The 21,546-nt window shown below is 43.6% G+C and overlaps 1 protein-coding gene across 1 annotated transcript in view; it reads right to left on the bottom strand.

The window, feature by feature from the left end:
- Nucleotides 1–3,587: 3,587 nt before the first annotated feature.
- The window catches only part of DTWD2 (DTW domain containing 2), a 180,270-nt gene continuing 162,311 nt past the window's right edge, over nt 3,588–21,546 (bottom strand). The window contains exons 5-6 of the mRNA XM_044282411.1: nt 7,937–8,129; nt 3,588–3,626 (exon numbers count right to left, since the gene is read on the bottom strand). Coding sequence (XP_044138346.1) covers nt 3,588–3,626; nt 7,937–8,129 — 232 coding nt within the window. The remainder of the gene's footprint in view (nt 3,627–7,936; nt 8,130–21,546) is intronic.

Here is a 21,546-nt window from a genome sequence, read left to right as displayed (position 1 = left end):
TAAAAAATAATTCACCATCTACAGTACATAATATCATTGAAAGATTCAGAGAACCTGGAGAAATCCACATGCGCAATGGACAAGGCCAATGGTCAATATTGGATGTAGTGATCTACAGGCCCTCGGATACAAATTATTGCATTTTGGTTTTATTTACATTTTACACAGTATCCCAACTTTTTGGGAATTGAGGTTGTACATTACATATGTATATCTAGGACTTTTTTGTGAGGTACTATTTTGTATGCAGGGGAGGAAGGGGCTAATAAGAGCTAATTGCAGTGGTTCATGGAAGATACAGGTGCTGTCTCATGGGAGCTGTATCCTACCCATAGAAAGTCCTCCAGATAAGCAGAAAAGTGAATAAAAGAAAGTTTAAATTTTGTGGCATAACCTCTTTATTACACAGGGATTGGTCTAGGGCAGGGTTTCTCAACTCCGGTCCTCGGGACCCACCTACCAGTCATGTTTTCATGATTTCCTTAGTATTGAGCAGGTGATATAATTAGTGTCAATGCATCAGGACGTACCACAGGTATTCATTCTGTGGAATATTCTCAAATCCAGACTGGTAGGTGGGTCCCGAGGACCGGAGTTGAGAAACCCTGGTCTAGGGGGTATCAGCAAACCATTTTGAGGTGTACAGAATGTAGATTGTTCTGTCTGTACAACCAAAAACATCAATGAAAATAAGGACAATGCACAACAGAAAGTCTGACGTATTTTAGCAAAACATTCCCCTATTTTTTTTTTAAGGACATACCGTATTTTTCGCCTTATAAGACGCACTCCCCACCCCCAAAAAAAAGTGGGGGGAAAATAGCAGTGCGTCTTATGGGGTGAATGCTGTATTTTGCCAATTTTCAATGATACGTCGCGCAGCGGGTGTATCAGCTGAGAGGGAGGAAGGGCTGGGGCCGGCATCTGCTTTTATAATGACAGCGGGGTCCGTGCAGTGACTGTATTTTACTACACAGGCCCCGCTCACTGTATATAATCGTATCTGTAATTGTTAATTGTTATGTATATAATCGGGTAATCAGACCCTGTATACTTACAAGCGCTCAGTAGCAGAGATGAGGGAGGAGGCAGGCCGGCAGGTCGGGTGCTGGCAGCGTGAGTCACTACGTCACACGCCTGCGCCACCCACTTTATGAATGAAGCAGGCGGCGTGGGCTGCATGACAGTGGTGACTCACGTTGCCAGCGCCCCTCCTCCCTCACGCTTGTAAGTATACAGGCGCTGATTACCCGATTATATACATAACAATTACAGATACGATTATATACAGTGAGCGGGGCCCGTGTAGTAGAATACAGTCACTGCACGGGCCCCGCTGTCATAAAAGCAAATGCGACACCCACCCCCTGTATTGGGGGTCATTCACACTACAGGGACACTGTTATGGAGGGGATCTGTGGATGACACATAGCATAAGATGCTATATATGTGTCATCCACAGATCCCCCCATAACAGTGTCACCCACAGATCCCCCCCCATAACAGTGTCATCCGCAGATCCCTATAACTGTGCCATCCAGAGACCCCAATAAGAGCCATCCAGAGATCCCCATAACAGTGCGTCATCTACAGATCCCCCATAATAGTGTCATCCACAGACCACCATTAGTTCAAAACCCAACAAAAGCACACCTTTTGTTTAAAAAATATTTGTTTTCTTATTTTACCCCTTAAAAACCTAGTTGCGTCTTATGGGCCGGTGCGTCTTATAGGGCGAAAAATACAGGTAGTCTTATTTTCCTTAGCAATGCAAATTAAATCTTGAGTACAACTATATAACTTTTCTGTGAATTAGACATGATTCTGTAAGAAGGTACATATTACCGGTACCTCTGATCACATCAAAAGGTCATGTCATCAGCAGGACACTTTCACTTAGTCCAAATAACAGGCTGTGCATTGCCATATGCTTGTAGAAAGGCCTGCTATATACTTGTGCTAATGCACTGTGCTCACGGCCAGACAGAAAAAGTATAAAATGGGAAATTTCGGCAGGGCTGCCAATTATTCATACTGTGTTATCAAACTGCTGCAGAAGAGTTCATGGAAGAACCTACTAGTAGACTGCTCCTTCAAACCCTGACTAAATATTAGCCAGAATATTAAACTGTTTGCTTGTCAGCCTGTATATAATGAAGTGTATAGGCTGAACGTAGAGATGAGCTGTCACTTCTACTGACATGTCTGTTTTAGTAAGTATTCTACTTAACACAAAAATGCTAAAATGTATGTATAAAAAGACAGCTGGGCCTTCCTACTCCCCTTGTCCAAGGGAGTGTGCCTACACAATCTGGCCCTTTCAGCTCTGATTGGACAGTGTCAGAATCTGTTGGGATATACCCTCAACTGGTAACACCCAGTTGTCAGTGTAGTCAGAAAGTTCAAGAAGGAATAACAGAAGAATGATAAAACACAATTGTATGAAAAGATGTTCTAGAATTAATATATTATGAGGAATACAGTAATTTCCATAAGCATGTCAGGAATGCTGATGGATCCTCTTTAAGTGAATTGTATTTTACATGAATATACATGACAGCTTTCTTCTCAGTGATTCCTTCACTACATATTCTAATGTACAAGTTACAGAAACAGCTGAGCAAGTTTCCATTATTTCCTTGCCTCAATGCAGGGGTTGCCTCACCAGGCTGGACAGGGGCACGGTACTCTACAGTGATACTTGTCTTTGATGCCCAACGAAAAGCCTAGGGATCACCAGTTAAATATGAGCACTCTGTCTGACCATAGAGGACAGAGTGGCAAAGGCTGGATAAAAAAATTAGGTGCATGGCCAGACAGACACTTTTGTCTAACTCCAAATATTAGTTTGAAGCAACTTTTGAGCTAAGGATACTTTCACACTTGCGTTATAGAATTCCGGCAGGCAGTTCTGTTGTCGGAACTGCCTGTCGGATCCGGAAATTCGTATGCAAACGGATAACTTTAGTTTCCGGATCCAGATGCAGATCCGTCTAACAAATGCATTGAAATACCAGATCCGTCTCTCCGGCGTCATCGGGAAAACCGGATCCGGTATTTATTTTTTGGGGCATTTTTAAAGGTCTGCGCATACACAGACCGGGAAACCGGATCGGGTTTTCTAGAACACTTGGTACCGATTGCAGCATTAATACATTTCAAGTGTCCCAGGATTTTGGCCATAGAAAATACCGCAGCATGCTGCAGTATTTTCTCCGGCCAAATACCGTAAGAGGGACTGAACGGAAGACATCCTGATGGATACTGAACGGAATGCTTTCCATTCAGAATGCATTAGGATAAAACTGAATTTTTTTTTTTACAGTATTGAGCCCCTGTGACGAAACTCAATACCGGAACCCCTTTCACAGAAAATCCTGCCTCTTTTTCATTAAGCCATGCCCTATTGTTGGGTTACTAGCACATAGAAAAAGCTTAGTCGCACACTGCTCTTCTTAAAGACAGGTTCACTGGAGTCGTGTTCCCACCTGATTTAGTAGTATTGAATAAACTCCAGGAAGAAGAAGAAACAAAAATATGTATTCTTGCTTGGAATGTATGTTTTATTGTTTGACTGCAGCAATTTCTTAGTTCTTATGTTCCAGCCATTTAAAGTCTTTTTCAAACTAAGGTATAAAGAAAATCAAAGAAAAAAACATAATGATACCTAAGATAATGCTGGAGATTTCTTGTTTTTTTCTATGATTTTATTAATACCGTAGTGTAAGGGGTTGCTCTCTTCAAGCAGGGCGGCGGTGACAGATTCGTTTGCAGACAACAGGATTAAAGTCTAAATCGAAGCTTTATTTTATGACACTCCGTCAATTTACAGGCAAACCCAGTTATAATTCACTAGGTACGATGAAGTTCCTGCACCACAGAACATAAATCAAACAAAATAAACTCCTGCCCGTCTCGGCTCTAACTAATACAGAATAGTTTCTAGCGCAGGTCACACACAGAGAATCCGGCGTCTCTAGCCTGCAAGGTAGCCATCTTCCAAGACTTTTACAGGCATAACTCTCTCTGACTGACAGCCTGGGATGTGCTTTTATTTCCCCCTTACGATCCCAGCTGGCTACACTTGGTGATCCCTCAGTCTAGGGGAAAACCTGCCCTGGGAATGGGATGGACTGGGGATGTCCCACTACCAAACCTACCTTCCCAGTCCAAATAAAATCAAGCCCTTGAACTTTTAACAAAACTGTCTCAGCAACCTACACCTTGCTGAAACCACTTTAACTTTTCTGGATTTTACTTACCTCACCCAGTTGAGGAACCTGGGTGAGACATACACCCTGTCAGGAATATGGATTATTATTTACTGGCAGCCCTGATTATCAGTGGATTCACCTTTTGGCTTGTACACAGTCAGTGTACATGCAAAATATGTTCCCACCCCCCAGTCATCTGATTGTCAGCTAGCAAGGAAGAAAGCCCCAGGGTCCAGGCTTCAAGGAGGCCCCAGTTTAATAGGAGTCACACCTCAACCAGCCAGTTTGGAGGCAACCAAATCTGCAGCAAAACTCCCAGCAGGGGGTCTCAGCTCTTGCCCAAGATAAATGATACCTCCCAGACATGTTGGCACCTACATTTCATAAGGAATTATTAATCGCCCGGCCATCGCAGGCGCAAACCGGATACATATTTGTGTCCCGGTTGGCACGAGGAACATGCCTATGTTCTTGATTTGATAGTGGGATGCCAGGGAAGGGATATATACGTATCTCCCCACAGAAAATAACTAATGGTATCAAGTTTGGACTTAGTTGAAGCCGGAACCCAGGCGGATCCGTTGGTCCCAGAACCATCTTCCTGTGACCTTCTGGACTGGAGCTATGAACCCTAAAGGGTTTTGTGGGTAATTTGCAGCCAGTCCAGCAGGGGGGGGTGGACTACTCCCAAAGGCTGGGAGGGGAGGGGCCGGCTACAGGTTAAAAGGCTTGTGCCAGCAAGCGGGCGGGTCTTTTCTCTGAAGAAGGGTCACATTGTGTAATATGTTTTCGGAGGACCTAGGAACTAGCTGAGATCACTGCCCTTCATGTGACTACAGCAAAGAACACACCACAACCGAAAGGAACTTTCATCTTAGGCTACTTTCACACTAGCGTTCGGGGCTCCGCTTGTGAGTTCCGTTCAAAGGCTCTCACAAGCGGCCCCGAACGCTTCCGTCCAGCCCTAATGCATTCTGAGTGGATGCGGATCCGCTCAGAATGCATCAGTCTGGCAGCGTTTGGCCTCCGCTCCGCTCAGCAGGCGGACACCTGAACGCTGCTTGCAGCGTTCGGGTGTCCGCCTGGCCGTGCGGAGGCAAACGGATCCGTCCAGACTTACAATGTAAGTCAATGGGGACGGATCCGTTTGAATATGACACACTATGGCTCAATTTTCAAACGGATCCGTCCCCCATTGACTTTCAATGTAAAGTCTGGACGGATCCAGTCTGAGGCTACTTTGACACTTAGAATTTTTTTTACAATATAATGCAGACGGATCCGTTCTGAACGGATCCACCGTCTGCATTATATGAGCGATCCGTCTCAGACGGATCCGCTCTGAACGCAAGTGTGAAAGTAGCCTTACCCGGTAACTGACTTTTGCTCTGTTTAATCCTGTTTTACCCATATAACCTGTATCTGTAACCTCAGACCACTGTATATATTCTCTGTGTATATTGTGTTATATCTAGTGTGCCCTTGCGGCAATTAAATATATAATTTAATCTTGTGCTATCTTGTATCTCGATCACGAATCCCCACGTCCGTGTTTCTCACCCTATATAATGCCGTTAGCGGACCGGGCTTATATCAAATGAGAAGCTGGTGGCAGATACCCGGGCTGAGACCGCGCTGTTTTCACTGCGGCAGTGAAAAGGCTCTCTCAGCTTGTTGCCTTTCTGTGCCCGAATGGACAGGAGATGTTTGTGTAAACTGTACCAAGCTGACCCTACCTGCTCCTCTGGAGGGCGTAACGTCAAGTTTTAGGTAAACCCGTGACCATACCGCGTCTCGTGATCTCGACGTAGCCAATGTCAAGCGGGTACGAGGTGTGGTATTCGTCACACACCCATTTCCAAGACTTTTCCATACACTTTACCACAGTAGTTTGAAAAAGGCTTTAAATGGCCAAAACTAAGAAATTGCTGCAGTAAAACTTTTTAGAAAGGAACCAGGCAGTATACACCCAGCTGCACTTAAACTGGGGTGACACAGATTGATAAAGGAGTCGTCGAGACACCAAAACGCGTTGTCTCGTAATAAACTTTGTTGTATCAAGCATCGGGTTGTGGTTATGCGCCTTACGATCGTATATTGGCTGGCATCACTCCACCATGACAAGCTGAGATACGTTTTCCAATATTTACCCGAGTGGCGACCTGGCCTTCGCCCTAAGGGTTTCCTGACGCATCTGGCAGCACCAACCTGTTACCTACAAATCTGACAGCCTACCTTCAATACAGCTGCATCTGAATTCGGTGCAACCAAAAACAGGTGAGTTTATTATATCCACCCGTTTTTGAAGGAAGCTGTCGAATCTTGACCTATTTACCCTATGAGCGCCTCTCTCACACTCTGGCCGTAACCTTACTATGAATACAGAGAGACAGACCTTAGGAACCTCTAGGAGCAATGGAGGCGTTCCTATACATTAAAACTTAATTATTCTCAGTAATACAGGCACATAAGAACATGAAACCAACACAGATGCCTTCAGCTGCCAAGTGCACTTGTAACAGGTCAGCCAGTTTCATAGGGACAAATCTACTGACAGATGCCCTTTAAGTAAAAGGTATCATTACATGCAGCTCAGCTAGCCCTACAAGACATTGGGGGTCATTTACTAACAGATATATGCCAATTTTTGATGTATCTCTGGCGCAGATTGCAATGCAAAGGTTATTTGCGCCTGCAATATGTGACTTTTCCCCGCTCACACCAGGTCTAAAAAAAAGGAAGCTGGCATACATTTAGACAGGCAGTGGATACGCCGAAGTTACTGTAGAGGACAGCGCCTCTACATAGCTTTGGCGCAACGGGGTATTAAGACTGGCGTCTGAAACAGATGGTGACAGATTCCCTATAAATGCATATATAACAACCTGGTGGATATAACCATGTAAGCGTTAACAGATGACCCCACAATTACCTAAACACATATCAGCATGCAGATAGATGACGGCTTACAGTAAATTACTGTTCCACAAATTCTCTATACAGTAAAAGACAAAGCACTCAGCTACACTAAAGCGAGGGAAACGTTACACTGCTAGATCGGTAGAAAATGACTCCAACTATTCAAATTAATGCTATATCTGTATTTTATAGGCGACAGAAAAAGAACTATTGTCACGAGAACATAAAGTAAGCAGCAATTTAGCAATTTTGTTCACTCAATTTGTCCTTAGAAAAATGATAGATGACAGTTATCCGCATGAATGCCGGCAACTCGGCACAGGTTCCCTCTTCACCATGACCCCAACAGAAGTATAATTTAGCAAATATAGCCAGTCTGACATCTGGCGTACACAATTTATACGTTCTGTCTGATCAGCGCCTCTGTGAAAAATCGCAAGGGCGGATCTTTAATAAAACAAACACTTTTAATTTCCATCTTTGTTCAGTATGGTTCAGGAAAGGTTAAGAATGGGATAAAAATGACAGCAGAGCTCCAGAGTCAATACTCCCTCCTGCTGTAACTTACCAGCCAGCCCTTTCATCATATCATAAAAAATATTTCCAAAATCATCCCTGAAGGTGCAGAGTTATGACAACGTCAAATACAGGTGTAAGCAAGCCTGAATACTGTCTGTCACTGTCTCGTTACCGGCCATGATTCATGAACAGCGACTCTCTATAAATAAACCGAGACTAAGAAATACTTGGATCTATGGAACACGAGCAGGCACTCATTTTATAGTGGTATGAGCCCGATTTACCTGCTTTGGCAACCGAAAAAGAGGATTTTTGTAGAATATGTCTTTGGCCTGGCTCCATGTGCCATCTATTATGATGAGGGAGTGCGGGTGATGATTGTCTTCTAGGGACAGCTCTTCCAAATTAGCTGCTTCAGCTCCAGGATAAAGGATAAAAGTACCAGGTTTCCTGCAAATGGCTGCTAGCTCTGGAAACCTGAAAGCAAACGAGAGATGATGTTAATAAAAGAATGGCTTTATTCAGCAGCATAGTATTATCACACCTGAAATTACCCAGCTGGATGGCTAGCATCATGTCAATTATTAGCGGATTTAATTTTGGAAAATTTTAAGATTCTGACAGATTTTTAAAAATACTAGTCCTCCAGAGTAGTGTTGAGCGGTACAAAATTTAAAAACATACTTAACTTACCTCCTCCGTTTCAGCGTGAAGAACCGTTCACCACAATTTTGATTGAAGATCTCGCACGAAATCCTGTGCGTGGCAACGTATGACGTCTGTTGCAGAGCAGGATTGCTAGGTGCAGCGGAGTCAATTAAGATCAGGCGCACATTGCGGATCCGCAATACACCGTCCGGCACCCCCATAGAAATGCCTATTCTTGTCCTCAATTGCGGACAAGAATAGAACATGTTCTATTTTTTTCGGGAGCCGCGGACCAGAAGATCGGCGGCATGCTCCTGAAATGCGGATGCGGAGAGCACATAGTGTGCTCTCCGCATCCATTCGGTCCCCATAGAGAATAAAAGGGTCCGCACCCGTTCCGCAATTTGCGGAACGGATGCGGACCCATTATTACGGATGTGTGAATGGAGCCTTACTTTGAAAGTCTTGATGTATAAGCACTTCATTTATTTTTATATTCCACGCTCTAGCTGCTAGCTTTAGACTATATATATCAGGCATGGCCAACCTGAGGCTCTCCAGCTGTTGTAAAACTACAACTCCCACCATGCCCTGCTGTAGGCTTATAGCTGTAGGTAGCCTCGGCATGCTGGGAGTTGTAGTTTTGCAACAGCTGGAGAGCCTCAGGTTGGCCATCCCTGCTATATATACTCCTGTGAAGTTTACATACTAGGTTTGGCCTTTGTTCATCTTTGAACCCTGGAGGTTTTTCTGTGAGTGTCCATGTTTTAGTATCATGCATGGATTTTATCTCGTCCTTATCAGCTTTTATCCATTTACTGGCTTCCCCTTCTGAAAGTTGAGATTTGTCTTCCCAGGTTGCAGGTTCATTGGCACTGGCAGTGCTTGCCTTGTATGAGAGACGTACAGGTGGTTTACCTTTGTTTTCTCTTGTTGAGCGTCTCGGTTCTGAGTCGGAGCTTGCTTGTGGCTGCTCTTCAGTACTGGTAGAGTCTGCACTCACTTCAACTGTTCAGAAGTTACAGAGGTGGGCTGGTCAGTGTCAGTTTTCTCTTCTGTTGTCATTACATTATCTCTCAGATCTTCAACAAAAGTTATTCTGTTGCTAATGGTAACCTTGTCTGTTTAGGGATTTAGGATTCTGTAACCCTTAACATGGTCACTGTATCTAACAAAGACACCTTCAAATGCTCTGTTTTGGAGTTTGGTGCATTATTTTTCTGGAATGTAGATGAACGCTTTGCATCCAGAAACTCTTAGGTGTTTTACACTTGGCTTCTCATTGTGCCACAGTTCATATGGAGTTTTCTCCACTGTTCTAGAAAGGAGTCTGTTCTGAAAATATGTGGCTGCCATTGCTGCCTCACCCCAGTATTTTTGTGGTAGTCCAGAGTCTATACATCTGATCATTCAGAGTTCTGTTCTTTCTTTCAGCTACCCCATTTTGCTCTGGTGTGTATGGGACTGTCTTTTGATGTTCTATTCCATTCAGTTTAAAGGAATCTTGTATCTTATGTCCTGTAAATTCACCTCCATTATCACTCCGAAGTATGAGAGGCTTCCTCTGAAACTTGTTACTGGTCTTTACTACATAGTCTTGTAATTTGTCAAGAACTTCACTCGTGTGTTACATTAGGTAGGTGACTGTGTATCTTGAATAGTCATCTATGAAAGTCACTATGTACCTGTTGCCTCCAGGTGTAGGTGGGTTTAGGGGACCACATACATCACCGTGAAGTAGGTCAAGCGGTCTTGAAGGTCTCTTCTGACTGACTTTGGGAAGTGTTGCTCTTGTAGCTTTGGATTTGATGCAACATTCACAGTAACAATAACTGGACAAGGCAAGCAGACAATCCTCTTAGATCCTCTTTTGTAGTTCCTGCATGCATTCTGGGAGTCTATGACCTAGACGGCTGTGCCACATTTGTGTACTATGTGTACATAGTCTCACCTTTTCCTTCAGTGTGTTGAGGTGATACAGATGATCATCCAGCTTGGCACTTGCTATTGTCTGCTTGCCATCCAGGATAGAACACTTGTCACCTTGGAATTTTACAGTGAGTCCTTTGGCTGTTAGACAATTCACGGATAAGAGTCCTCCTTCTAGATCAGGAATATAAAGCACATCTTTCACTGGTATGGCTAAATTGTGTCCCGCATCATCAGGGCATACAAGGGTTCCATGCCCATATCCTTCTGCATGTATTTTACTTCCATCTGCAAGGTAAATTGTTTCTTTGTTATTCAGATCAAGTTCCGTGAGAAAACTTCTAGCACTTGTCATGTGACTGGTTGCCCCCGAGTCGATGCACCAGCCTCGACATTTATGGTTGCCGGTCGCTTTAAATGTGGCGTTCCAGTTTCCTTCCCATGGATCAGAGATTGTGGCTTTGACCTTTTGTTTAGTATAAGAGGGACTCTGTCTCATTTGCTCTGCTTTCCATATAGTACAGTCTTTCTTTATGTGTCCCTGTTTGTGGCATCCAAAACACACCCTGGTCTCCTTCCTGTGTAACCTTGTGTCTGTAGCTTTAAGAGCGGTTCTGGTGTTGGTTTCTCTGGAGTCCTGCACTAATTCCTTTCTTCTCTGGTACTCATCTATGAGCCTGGTTTTTACAAATGCTAGTGTCAGATCTGTCTCAGGCCATGTCTCCAGCACATTGATCAGTGCAGTATATATATCGGGTAAACTGCACAACAACATGGCTGCGGTGTGACTGTCTGTTATATTCTTCCCGATTGATCTGAGTTGTGCAATCACTTCCAGCATGGCGTTTATATGCTTCTGCATGTCCTGTTCTCTGCTAAGCCTCATTTTGTAAAGTTTCCGCAGTAGAAACAACTTGCTGTTTAAACTGGATCTTTCATGCAGTCTTTTCAGTACATCCCACATGCCTTTCGCTGTGCCCTCATGGCGTATGTGAATGAGCTGATCATACTCTACTAGTAAGCGTATGGTGGCCCGTGCCTGTCTGTTCTTCTTGTCCCAGTCCTGATCATTGTCCTGTGGCCTCTCTGTGGTGGTGACCTCCCACAAGTCATCTCTGGATAATAGCATTACCACTTTAAACTCCCACAGCTGATAATTGTCATTGTTCAGCTTGGCCACTGAGAGTTTAACCTCTGAGATTCTGGCCATTTTTCCTCCTTTATATATGAACAGTCTTACTTGTCTACAGGAAATGTCTCTGAAAAGCTTCCTTATGTCAATCTCCGCATCAGCCACACTGTCTTCCATTCGGGGCTCTGTTCTGCCTGGGCCGTGCCTGGTCACTGGGCTTTATCCAGTCACTGGGCCCATAACCTGTTGCAGAGTAGGATTGCTGGGTGCAGCTGAGTCAATTCAGATCAGACATTATGGAGTAACAGGAACTGGGTTTATCGGAACATGCGTGCAATAACAGAAGGTCACGTTGCATGGTGACTGGCACCTCAATGTACAGGAAATACAACACATCATAGAAATGCATAGAGAGACTACAAGTGAAGCATTAGTAACAGCGACATCTAGTGTCATAACTATGAACTGCAGTTAATCTAGCAATAGACGAAACTGTAAGATGTTGCATCTCTAACAACGTCACTGTAATGCAAAGCACCAACGAAACAGACCAGTGTACATGAAGCAAGTGGTTTATTCAAAAGAAAATAAACAAAGTCCAGGCAAACTTCACTGGTAACAAATAACAGGAATGCAAAAACGAGGGGAAGCCAGGTGTAGTCCCAATCCGTGCTTTAAATGGCTGTTCACACTTGCCAGACGAAAGGATGTGTCACGGGGGATTCTGGATCCTGGGTCCCACTGGAAAGGACGGAGTACAGGTAACCTTCAGTCAATAGCACAAGTAGTTATGACCTATATCTGGAAAGGGAAGGATAACAGTGGACAGTGACCGACCGGGGAAACCATCTTTTATGTGCCTGCTAACAAATACCAGGGCGCCAAGTGTCCACTCCCCATAGGTCATGAAACTGCCCTACACCTGTGTACAAGGCCTTGGCCGATCATTGGCCAATTAGACCAATGCAGGCCCCCTAATCTACTTTGAATTTGTGGCCAGGTGCTATTCCCATCACTGGTCGGCGAAGCGCATAAGCAGCGCGACCGCGCATCATCTTGCAAACCTGTTCTCAAGTGTACACGTGGATGTCCGACAGGCTCAGCAAGAGTACGAGCGCGTCGACATGGACACCAAAGTGGAATCTGCAAGAGGTACTGGAGACAAGCCCGGCCGCGGCGTACTGACACTAGCCTAACCAACCTGTCCCCGAGACCCCGGCGGTCTTCCCCTCTGGCGCACATGTGAACTCATCCCCGTTTCGGTTCGCAAAAGGGTTAAATCTGATGTATCAGTGGAGACACGCGTAACCTGGCCCGCCGCTCCACGGGGACCCTTTTTGGTCACACCGGAGTGCGAGACAGGTAAGGATCTTACAGTCACCATGCCGGCCGACGTGATGACCTCATCACAGGCCGTGCAAAATTTCGCACTAGATCTTCAATCAAGATGGCGGTGGCTGGCTCTTCGTGATTAAATGAATGAGGTAAGTATGATTTTTTTTTAAAGGTTTTTTTCTATTTTACACTGTAATATTAATGTCCGATGTCGCAATCAGCTATGGAGTTTCAAACGTCGAATTTGTTGAAATTATGTTTTTAAAAGCCATAATTTTTTTTTTTTTTTGCATCACAGGCTATAGTTTTTATTTGAATTTTGGGGTACATATGACTTTTTGATCGCTTTTTATTTCATTTTTGGAAGGTGAGGTGGGCAAAAGTTGCAATTCTTTCAATGTTTTTTATTTTCATTTTTATGGGGTTCACCATGCGTTATATATGATAACTTTATTATTATTTTTTTTCATGTTTTACCAAGTTTGCAACACACATTTATAAAAAAAATCAAAAAAAAATCAGTTGTATTTTCCTTTGCCATATACTAATATCTATAACATTATTATTTTTCTCCAGCATAGCTGTCTCAGGGTATTTTGGGGGGTTGGACTATAGTTTTTTTCCTATCATTCTGGGGTACATATGACTTTCCAATTGCTTTTTATACCATTTTTTGGAAGGGGGGGTAGGCAAATATGGAAATTTTGTCAGTGTTTTTATTTTATGTTTTATGGGGTTCACCATGCAGTATATATGATATAATATTATTCTGCAGGTTGATACAAATATGAATTTCTATAATCTTTTCATGTTTTATTAATTTTGCATAATTTTTGGATCACCATATATAAGAACATAGCCTTTCTCCGTCAATGTAGCTGGATGAGGGCTTGTTTTTTGTGGTACATTTGACTTTTTGATCACTTTTTATCCAATTTTTTGTGAGGTGAGGTGACAAAAACAGCAATTCTGTCATAGTAAAAAAGACTGGCGGTTTCCACAGGAATGGCACTGCTGGAATACCTGGTGTTTTATCAGGTAATGAATCTTAAAAGGGAGTGTCCCATGAAAAACACTTTCCCCTATACACAGGAGAAAAGAGACCCCTTGTTCCCCCGACAGAATGGATCAGTGGTCACACATCAACGCTGTGACTCCATTTAACACTATGGGACTGCCGCAGATATCCTAGCGCTTGTACTCCCATACAGTTAAATAGGAGAAACTGTGTGGTAGCGCACATTTGTGACTGCTGCTCCATTCAAACAGGTAAACAAGACGCTCTCTTTCTCATGATTAGTGGGGTGATAAGTGGTCAGTCCCCCACGATCAGACAATTATCCCCTGTCCTGCGGAGAGGGAATACGTGTTTGTTTATATAAGCTTTTCAATGCCGTTCACCACATGGGATAAGTAAATCAGGTAATTACGGAAGCAGCATTTTATATGCAGTTTATTTTACTTTTTCACATGTTTTTTCCTTATATAAATGCATGGATAAATAAATAAAAATTTGTAAAACTTTTTTTTTTTTTCCAAGTGCTCTGATGGCTGGTTCAATACTCTACAATATATCATGTCATCTATGCTTTATATATTTATGACATGGTGCAGGAAGGAGCTAAGCAAAACATTGGGCCAGGAGGGATGCTGTAAAATAATAAATGACTTAGGCCTCTTTCACGCGGGCGTCCCGGATGCATTGCGGGAAACCTGCGCGAGTGCGCACACAATTTCAGTCGGTTTTGACTGCGATTGCGTTGCGTTGTTCAATTTTTATCGTGGGGGTGCAAAGCGTTCTGCACATGCGTGATAAAAAACTGAATGTGGTACCCAGACCCGAACTTCTTCACTGAAGTTCGGGTTTGGGGTTGTGTAGATCTTTTTATTTTCCCATATAACATGGTTATAAGGGAAAATAATAGCATTTCTGATACAGAATGCTTAGTAAAATGTTGCTTGAGGGGTTAAAAAATAAAAACAATTAACTCACCTTATCCACTTGATCGCGCAGCCGGCATTGTCTTCTTTGAGGACCTGCATAAGACCTTTGATGATGTAATCGCGCCCACCACGTGGTGAGCGCAGTGACGTCAGAGCAGGTCCTGCTGAATGAACATAGAAAATTATTTCTCCTAGCAACCATGCGTGAAAATGGCATTGCATCCACACTTGCTTGCGGATGCTATGCCATTTTCACACAGCCCTATTAATTTCTATGGGGCCTGCGTTGCGTGAAAAACGCAGAATATAGAACATGCTGCGATTTTCACGCAACACACAAGTAATGCGTGAAAATCACCGCTTATCTGCACAGCCCCATTGAAGTAAATGAGTCAGGATTCCGTGCGGGTGTTTTGCGTTCACATCACGCATCACACCCGAGCGCAAAACTCATGTGAAAGAGGCCTAAGGTCGGTCGATTGGCTGCAGCGGCGATGTGGATAGACAGGCATGTCACTTCTTCAGCACAGTAAAAAAACACTGGCAGTTTCCACAGGAGTGGCAGAGTGTCCCATGAAAACCACTTTCCCCTATTCACAGGAGAAAAGAGACCCCTTGTTCTCCCAACGGAAGGGAAGGGGTCACACATGACCGCTGCGGCTCTATTTAACACTATGGGACTGCCGCACGTAGCTTAGCTCTTGTGCTCCCATACAGTTGACTGGAAGAAACCTAGTGGTAGCGCGCATGTGTGACTGCTGCTCCATTCAAACAGGTAAACAAGGCACTCTCTTTCTTGTGATCGGCGGGGTCCTCAGTGGACGTATTTGTCGTGGGACAACCCCTTTAATAATTTGATGGCATTTCTCCTCCTTGGCCAAATATTCCTGATCTCAGAAAACCCCTTTAATAAAAATGAGTCACTATTGCACAGATTTCTATCAAAGAAAGCAGAAAACTATACACTGCTTCCATGCAGCACAAATTCTACCCTTATTGCAGTAACATAAAATTGGGGCAAAAAATCCCTGTAGCGCCATATTTTCTGCTTCCTTACAGCCTCCTGTATTCCAGCACTAAGCTTACTCCCTTGATAAATGGCCTTTTATCTGTGCTTCAAGTACAATATAGTACAAACACAGTCATGCCATATAAATCTCAGTTTGGAATAGCGGCATATTAGAGTATTAACAGACACTATAGCCGTTTTACTACTGTGTAGAAACTGAAACTTTTATGGCTTTGTAATATATAAGAGCTGAAGGAAACATGAATTAAGCAGCGTGAGTGGGAAAAGTATGGTGTCTCAGCAGCATTCACCTTGTAATGCCTTATTAAGACACAAACAAAATGACATTTTCAGTAGCGTACCATTAAACCAGCGGAAGTTTGCCTGAGGAATGGCATAGATATGGCGTCCAATAGCGATGCATGTACTTTCCCAGTTTAGTGTCTGCTTGCAATCATTTAAAGGGAAAAAAAATAAAAAACATCAAATGTTCACACATTGGCTGCCAAATTATTCCATCTTAAAGGTCTGCTCCTTATACAGTTTAGGAAATAAATCTCAGGCTTGCAGAAACAGAAATGACCAAGGGCAGATTACTTAGCAGACTGGAAACAAATCAAAAGGAAAGGGCACAACAACTGCGCCCATGGAGCAGATGATACATGCACACGGCAGTTAATTTGGGATATCAGCATATTCCGCACAATGACGGGTGTAAACATCTACACTACAAATCTCTTTTATCTGGAGCAGTTGCTCAGTATAAATCAGTGCAGCTCATGGTTAAGTACACAAGGTCAACCAATCTCCTCCATCGGTATGCTCATGAACTGAATATTACTCTAGAACTAGTGCCATCCGACATCTACGAAGTGTAGAAAAGGGTGGGGGCACAGAAAAATCACAGGGCATGCCACTAGTACCACAGGAAACTACTCGGGCATTTACAGGCTACTCAACATGAAGTTCACCAGTAGATCCAAAGACAAAACAATGGATTATGCATTTAAATCACTTTTTAAATCAAAGGTAAATTCTCTGACTGCAAAATTAGGGCAGGGAAGAGCTTGGCTCTAATGTGAAAGTGCAAGGTGGGGGCCTGATGTGGGAAATGGAGAATTCGGGGCCCTACTGAGACTACTAGGGAATCCTAGCTGCGATAAGTGGAGGAGCGAGTGGGGACATGGATTTCAACCATTAAATGAATTAAAAGAAGGACAATGCTGTGGATATGATAAAAGGGATCTCTTTCCTGAACTGATGGAGAGCAAAAACCACAGGTGATGTGCATGACCAAACTAGCTCATCCCTGGTTGTGTTGTGTGGATCCAATCCTATGGTGCATTAACGCTCGCTCAAAGACAGCTAAAATTTGACCAAGCCTTTTTTAGGGATACATACAGAGAAAAGGTTTCAAGTAGGGGTGGGCGATATGGCCTAAAATCTATATTGCGATATAATTTTAAGCATGTGCGATATGCGATATATATTGCTTTCTATATTTGGGGGGGTTTAAACTTTATTTTTTTTTAATAACTATTAGCCTCCTTAAGGGCTAGAACCCTTGTCATATTCACCCTAATAGAGCTCTATTAGGGTGAATAGGACTTTACACTCTCCCTGCTGCCCTGTGTTTTGTGCACACAACAGCAGGGAGCTGACCATGGCAGCCAGCCTCTGATCCGCCCCCCAGCCTCTGATCCGCCCCCCAGCCCCTGATCCGCCCCCCAGCCTCTAATCAGCCCCCCCAGCTTCCGATCAGCCCCCCAGCCTCTCATGTGTCCACCAGCCCCTGATCAGCCCCCCAGCCTCTCATATGCCCCCCAGGCTCTGATCAGTCCCCCAGCCCCTGATCCGCCCCCCCAGCCTTTCCCTCTTATCAGCCCCCTCTGGAAACTCAACCCCCCCCCCCTCCCCAGTATTAATCATTGGTGGGAGTGGCCACAGGGTCCCCCTCCTCCCCCCCTTCATTATCGGTGGCAGTGGGCAGTTCCGATCAGAGTCCCAGCAGTGTAATGCTGGGGCTCTGATCGGTTACCATGGCAGTAGGACGCTACTGAAGTCCTGGCTGCCATGGTATGTTAGTGAGCAGCATTATACTCACGTGCGCCGTGGCCGCCGGCGCTCCTTCTTCTCATGCGATAAGCATTATCAATGCGCCGCACAGACAGAAGAAGGAGCGACCGGCGGCCACAGCGCACGGGAGTATAATGCTGCTCACTAACATACCATGGCAGCCAGGACTTCAGTAGCGTGACTCCTGGCTGGCATGGTAACCGATCTTCACTACCGCTCCGTGATCATATTGCGGTCCGGCAATATGCACAAAATTCATATCGTGGCACAAATTTATATCACATATCGCCTATATCGCCCACCCCTAGTTTCAAGGAAAAGAAAAATCAAGATAAACTAATTTGTCAAAATCAGATGTCACTTGGTGACACTGACATGTTTTGCCACAACATATTGCAAGCTAGAAAAGAAAAATGAAAAGCATCAGATATATTATTGTATATCCAGCATAAAATGAACCGCTTGATAACTATGTTTTGTACAAAAATTCATAAGAAATGTTGACATTTTTACATGCATACTTGAGTTAAAACTCTTTGGGAACAGCATTACAACTGCACAGAATATTTTAAGAAGGAGAAAAAAAGGTTTAACATATAGGAAATTCCACTTCTGGCATCCTGGTCCCTGGTCATTAGCTTATAGAGGTTGTTCACTTTATTGATATTGATGAACTATCCTATCATCAATATCAGATCGTGGCGGGCTACCCAAGCCGACACCCAGCAAACCTCTCCCCTAGATCAGCTGTTTAAAAATCGCTGTCCTGTCCGTCCTCTCTCTACTTCATGTCACTTCATGAACTCTATTCCTACAGAGATTCAGCTGAAGATCTTATCAGTTGTATTCAGGATCATAATCCCTGACAAGCAGAGAGGAGGATGAGGCAGCTCTTTACCTCAGTGTTGTGAAGTAACTTGTCCTGCTGCATGATTAGGACAGGTTTTATGTGTACTAATAGGACGGCAGCCATTTTATTTCCCCTGATGATTGCTTCCTAGACAAAACAAGCCATTATAACTAATTAAAGGTATTTGGGAATATATTTATAATGGTATTCATTTTATCTTCTTAATTCCTGGAGAAGCCCTTTAAACACTGAATCTTTTCCTAAACGTATGTATGAATCTGCTCAGCTCCTCCTGCTCTATAACATGTTTCCTGCTGATCAGACTGCATTTTCCGTTCTCTTGCTATAAACACAATACACATAGCATTCCATGCATGTTTCGAGCTTAAGGCGATGACTGACCCTCACACTCTTAATTAGCAATTAAAAAGCCAATAATTAACAATAGCTCTCGGGTCCGTTGTTTGTAGGATTCAACATGAGCATTATTTATGGAAGCAACCTGCTTAACAATGCAATTTGGCATTTAAAACCTTTACAAATTTTCTTTTTAATTATATGCCAAAGCCACTGGCAAGTCCTGTAAAGCTGTAGTCTCTCCTCTGAGGCAACATGCCCCATATCTGGAAAGGAAAGGAGGTGGTATAAATTATAGGGAAGAATTTATCTCTATAAGAGTTTAACTGAAATGCTTTCTTTATTGCTGACAGCTATTCTTCTTTTATACATTGTCTGTTTTAAACACTCATTTATTTTCCAAAGGAGTTTAAAATGTACAGAATCCATTCAGCATAGGACTGGGGATATCTAACAGTAAGCCAGTTTATTTACGTGCTCAATGCACATCAACACTAAAGGTGACTATATATATATATATATATATAATGTCTTTCTCAAATATGAATGTCTTTCTTGACAAAATATTGAGAGAATATGCTATGGGTGCAAAATCATATATTAGGGACACTGGAGATTTCATCAGTAAGATCAGAGGGATGCGGATTCCGAAAGGGGCGATTTTGGCATCCTTATACAACTCGACTGATCACGAAAAGGGCTTGTTGGCTGTAGCGGAGATGCTGCGGCATTCTGATTATCCTGCTCCAACCCGCCAGTTTGTTTTGACATTATTGGAGTTGTCACTGAGGAACAATTACTTTGTGTTCCAGGGACAGTTCTATTTGCAGTTGATGGGCGCGGCAATGGGGTCCAATGCCGGGCCCACCTACGCAAATATATTTGTACGGTCATTTGAGGAACGGCTTGTCTATGTATCTCCCCACTTCAACCAGGTTTTGACGTGGTGGAGATACATAGACGACATTTTCCTCATTTGGACTGGCACCATGGAGGCACTGATGGACTTTCATGTATTTTTGAACTCCAGCAAACGTACTGATCCCCTGGGGGACAGAGGGGTAAAACTTAACATTTAATATAGGTAATTCTAAAATAGGTGGACACTAGAGGGTGAGCCTCTGTAACAAACAACATGAAAAACAGACCATGGGGCATAGACTGAACATATACAGGTCCTTCTAAAAAAATTAGCATATTGTGATAAAGTTCATTATTTTCTGTAATGTACTGATAAACATTAGACTTTCATATATTTTAGATTCATTACACACCAACTGAAGTAGTTCAAGCCTTTTATTGTTTTAATATTGATGATTTTGGCATACAGCTCATGAAAACCCAAATTTCCTATCTCAAAAAATTAGCATATTTCATCCGACCAATAAAAGAAAAGTGTTTTTAATACAAAAAAAGTCAACCTTCAAATAATTATGTTCAGTTATGCACTCAATACTTGGTCGGGAATCCTTTTGCAGAAATGACTGCTTCAATGCGGCGTGGCATGGAGGCAATCAGCCTGTGGCACTGCTGAGATGTTATGGAGGCCCAGGATGCTTCGATAGCGGCCTTAAGCTCATCCAGAGTGTTGGGTCTTGCGTCTCTCAACTTTCTCTTCCCAATATCCCACAGATTCTCTATGGGGTTCAGGTCAGGAGAGTTGGCAGACCAATTGAGCACAGTAATACCATGGTCAGTCAACCATTTACCAGTGGTTCTGGCACTGTGAGCAGGTTTTTTCCATCTTTTTCGGCTTTTCAGCAGATGGAAGCATGAAGTGCTCCAAAATCTCCTGATAGCTAGCTGCATTGACCCTGCCCTTGATAAAACACAGTGGACCAACACCAGCAGCTGACATGGCACCCCAGACCATCACTGACTGTGGGTACTTGACATTGGACTTCAGGCATTTTGGCATTTCCCTCTCCCCAGTCTTCCTCCAGACTCTGGCATCTTGATTTCCGAATGACATGCAAAATTTGCTTTCATCCGAAAAAAGTACTTTGGACCACTGAGCAACAGTCCAGTGCTGCTTCTCTGTAGCCCAGGTCAGGCGCTTCTGCCGCTGTTTCTGGTTCAAAAGTGGCTTGACCTGGGGAATGCGGCACCTGTAGCCCATTTCCTGCACACGCCTGTACACGGTGGCTCTGGATGTTTCTACTCCAGACTCAGTCCACTGCTTCCGCAGGTCCCCCAAGGTCTGGAATCGGTCCTTCTCCACAATCTTCCTCAGGGTCCGGTCACCTCTTTTCGTTGTGCAGCGTTTTCTGCCACACTTTTTCCTTCCCACAGACTTCCCACTGAGGTGCCTTGATACAGCACTCTGGGAACAGCCTATTCGTTCAGAAATGTCTTTCTGTGTCTTACCCTCTTGCTTGAGGGGGTCAATGATGGCCTTCTGGACAGCAGTCAGGTCGGCAGTCTTACCCATGATTGCGGTTTTGAGTAATGAACCAGGCTGGGAGTTTTTAAAAGCCTCAGGAATCTTTTGCAGGTGTTTAGAGTTAATTAGTTGATTCAGATGATTAGGTTACTAGCTCGTTTAGAGAACCTTTTCATGATATGCTAATTTTTTTAGATAGGAATTTTGGGTTTTCATGAGCTGTATGCCAAA

The sequence above is a fragment of the Bufo gargarizans genome, chromosome 1, assembly GCF_014858855.1.
Source record: "Bufo gargarizans isolate SCDJY-AF-19 chromosome 1, ASM1485885v1, whole genome shotgun sequence".
Taxonomy (NCBI): domain Eukaryota; kingdom Metazoa; phylum Chordata; class Amphibia; order Anura; family Bufonidae; genus Bufo; species Bufo gargarizans.
This window is presented reverse-complemented; position numbering and strand designations above follow the sequence as displayed.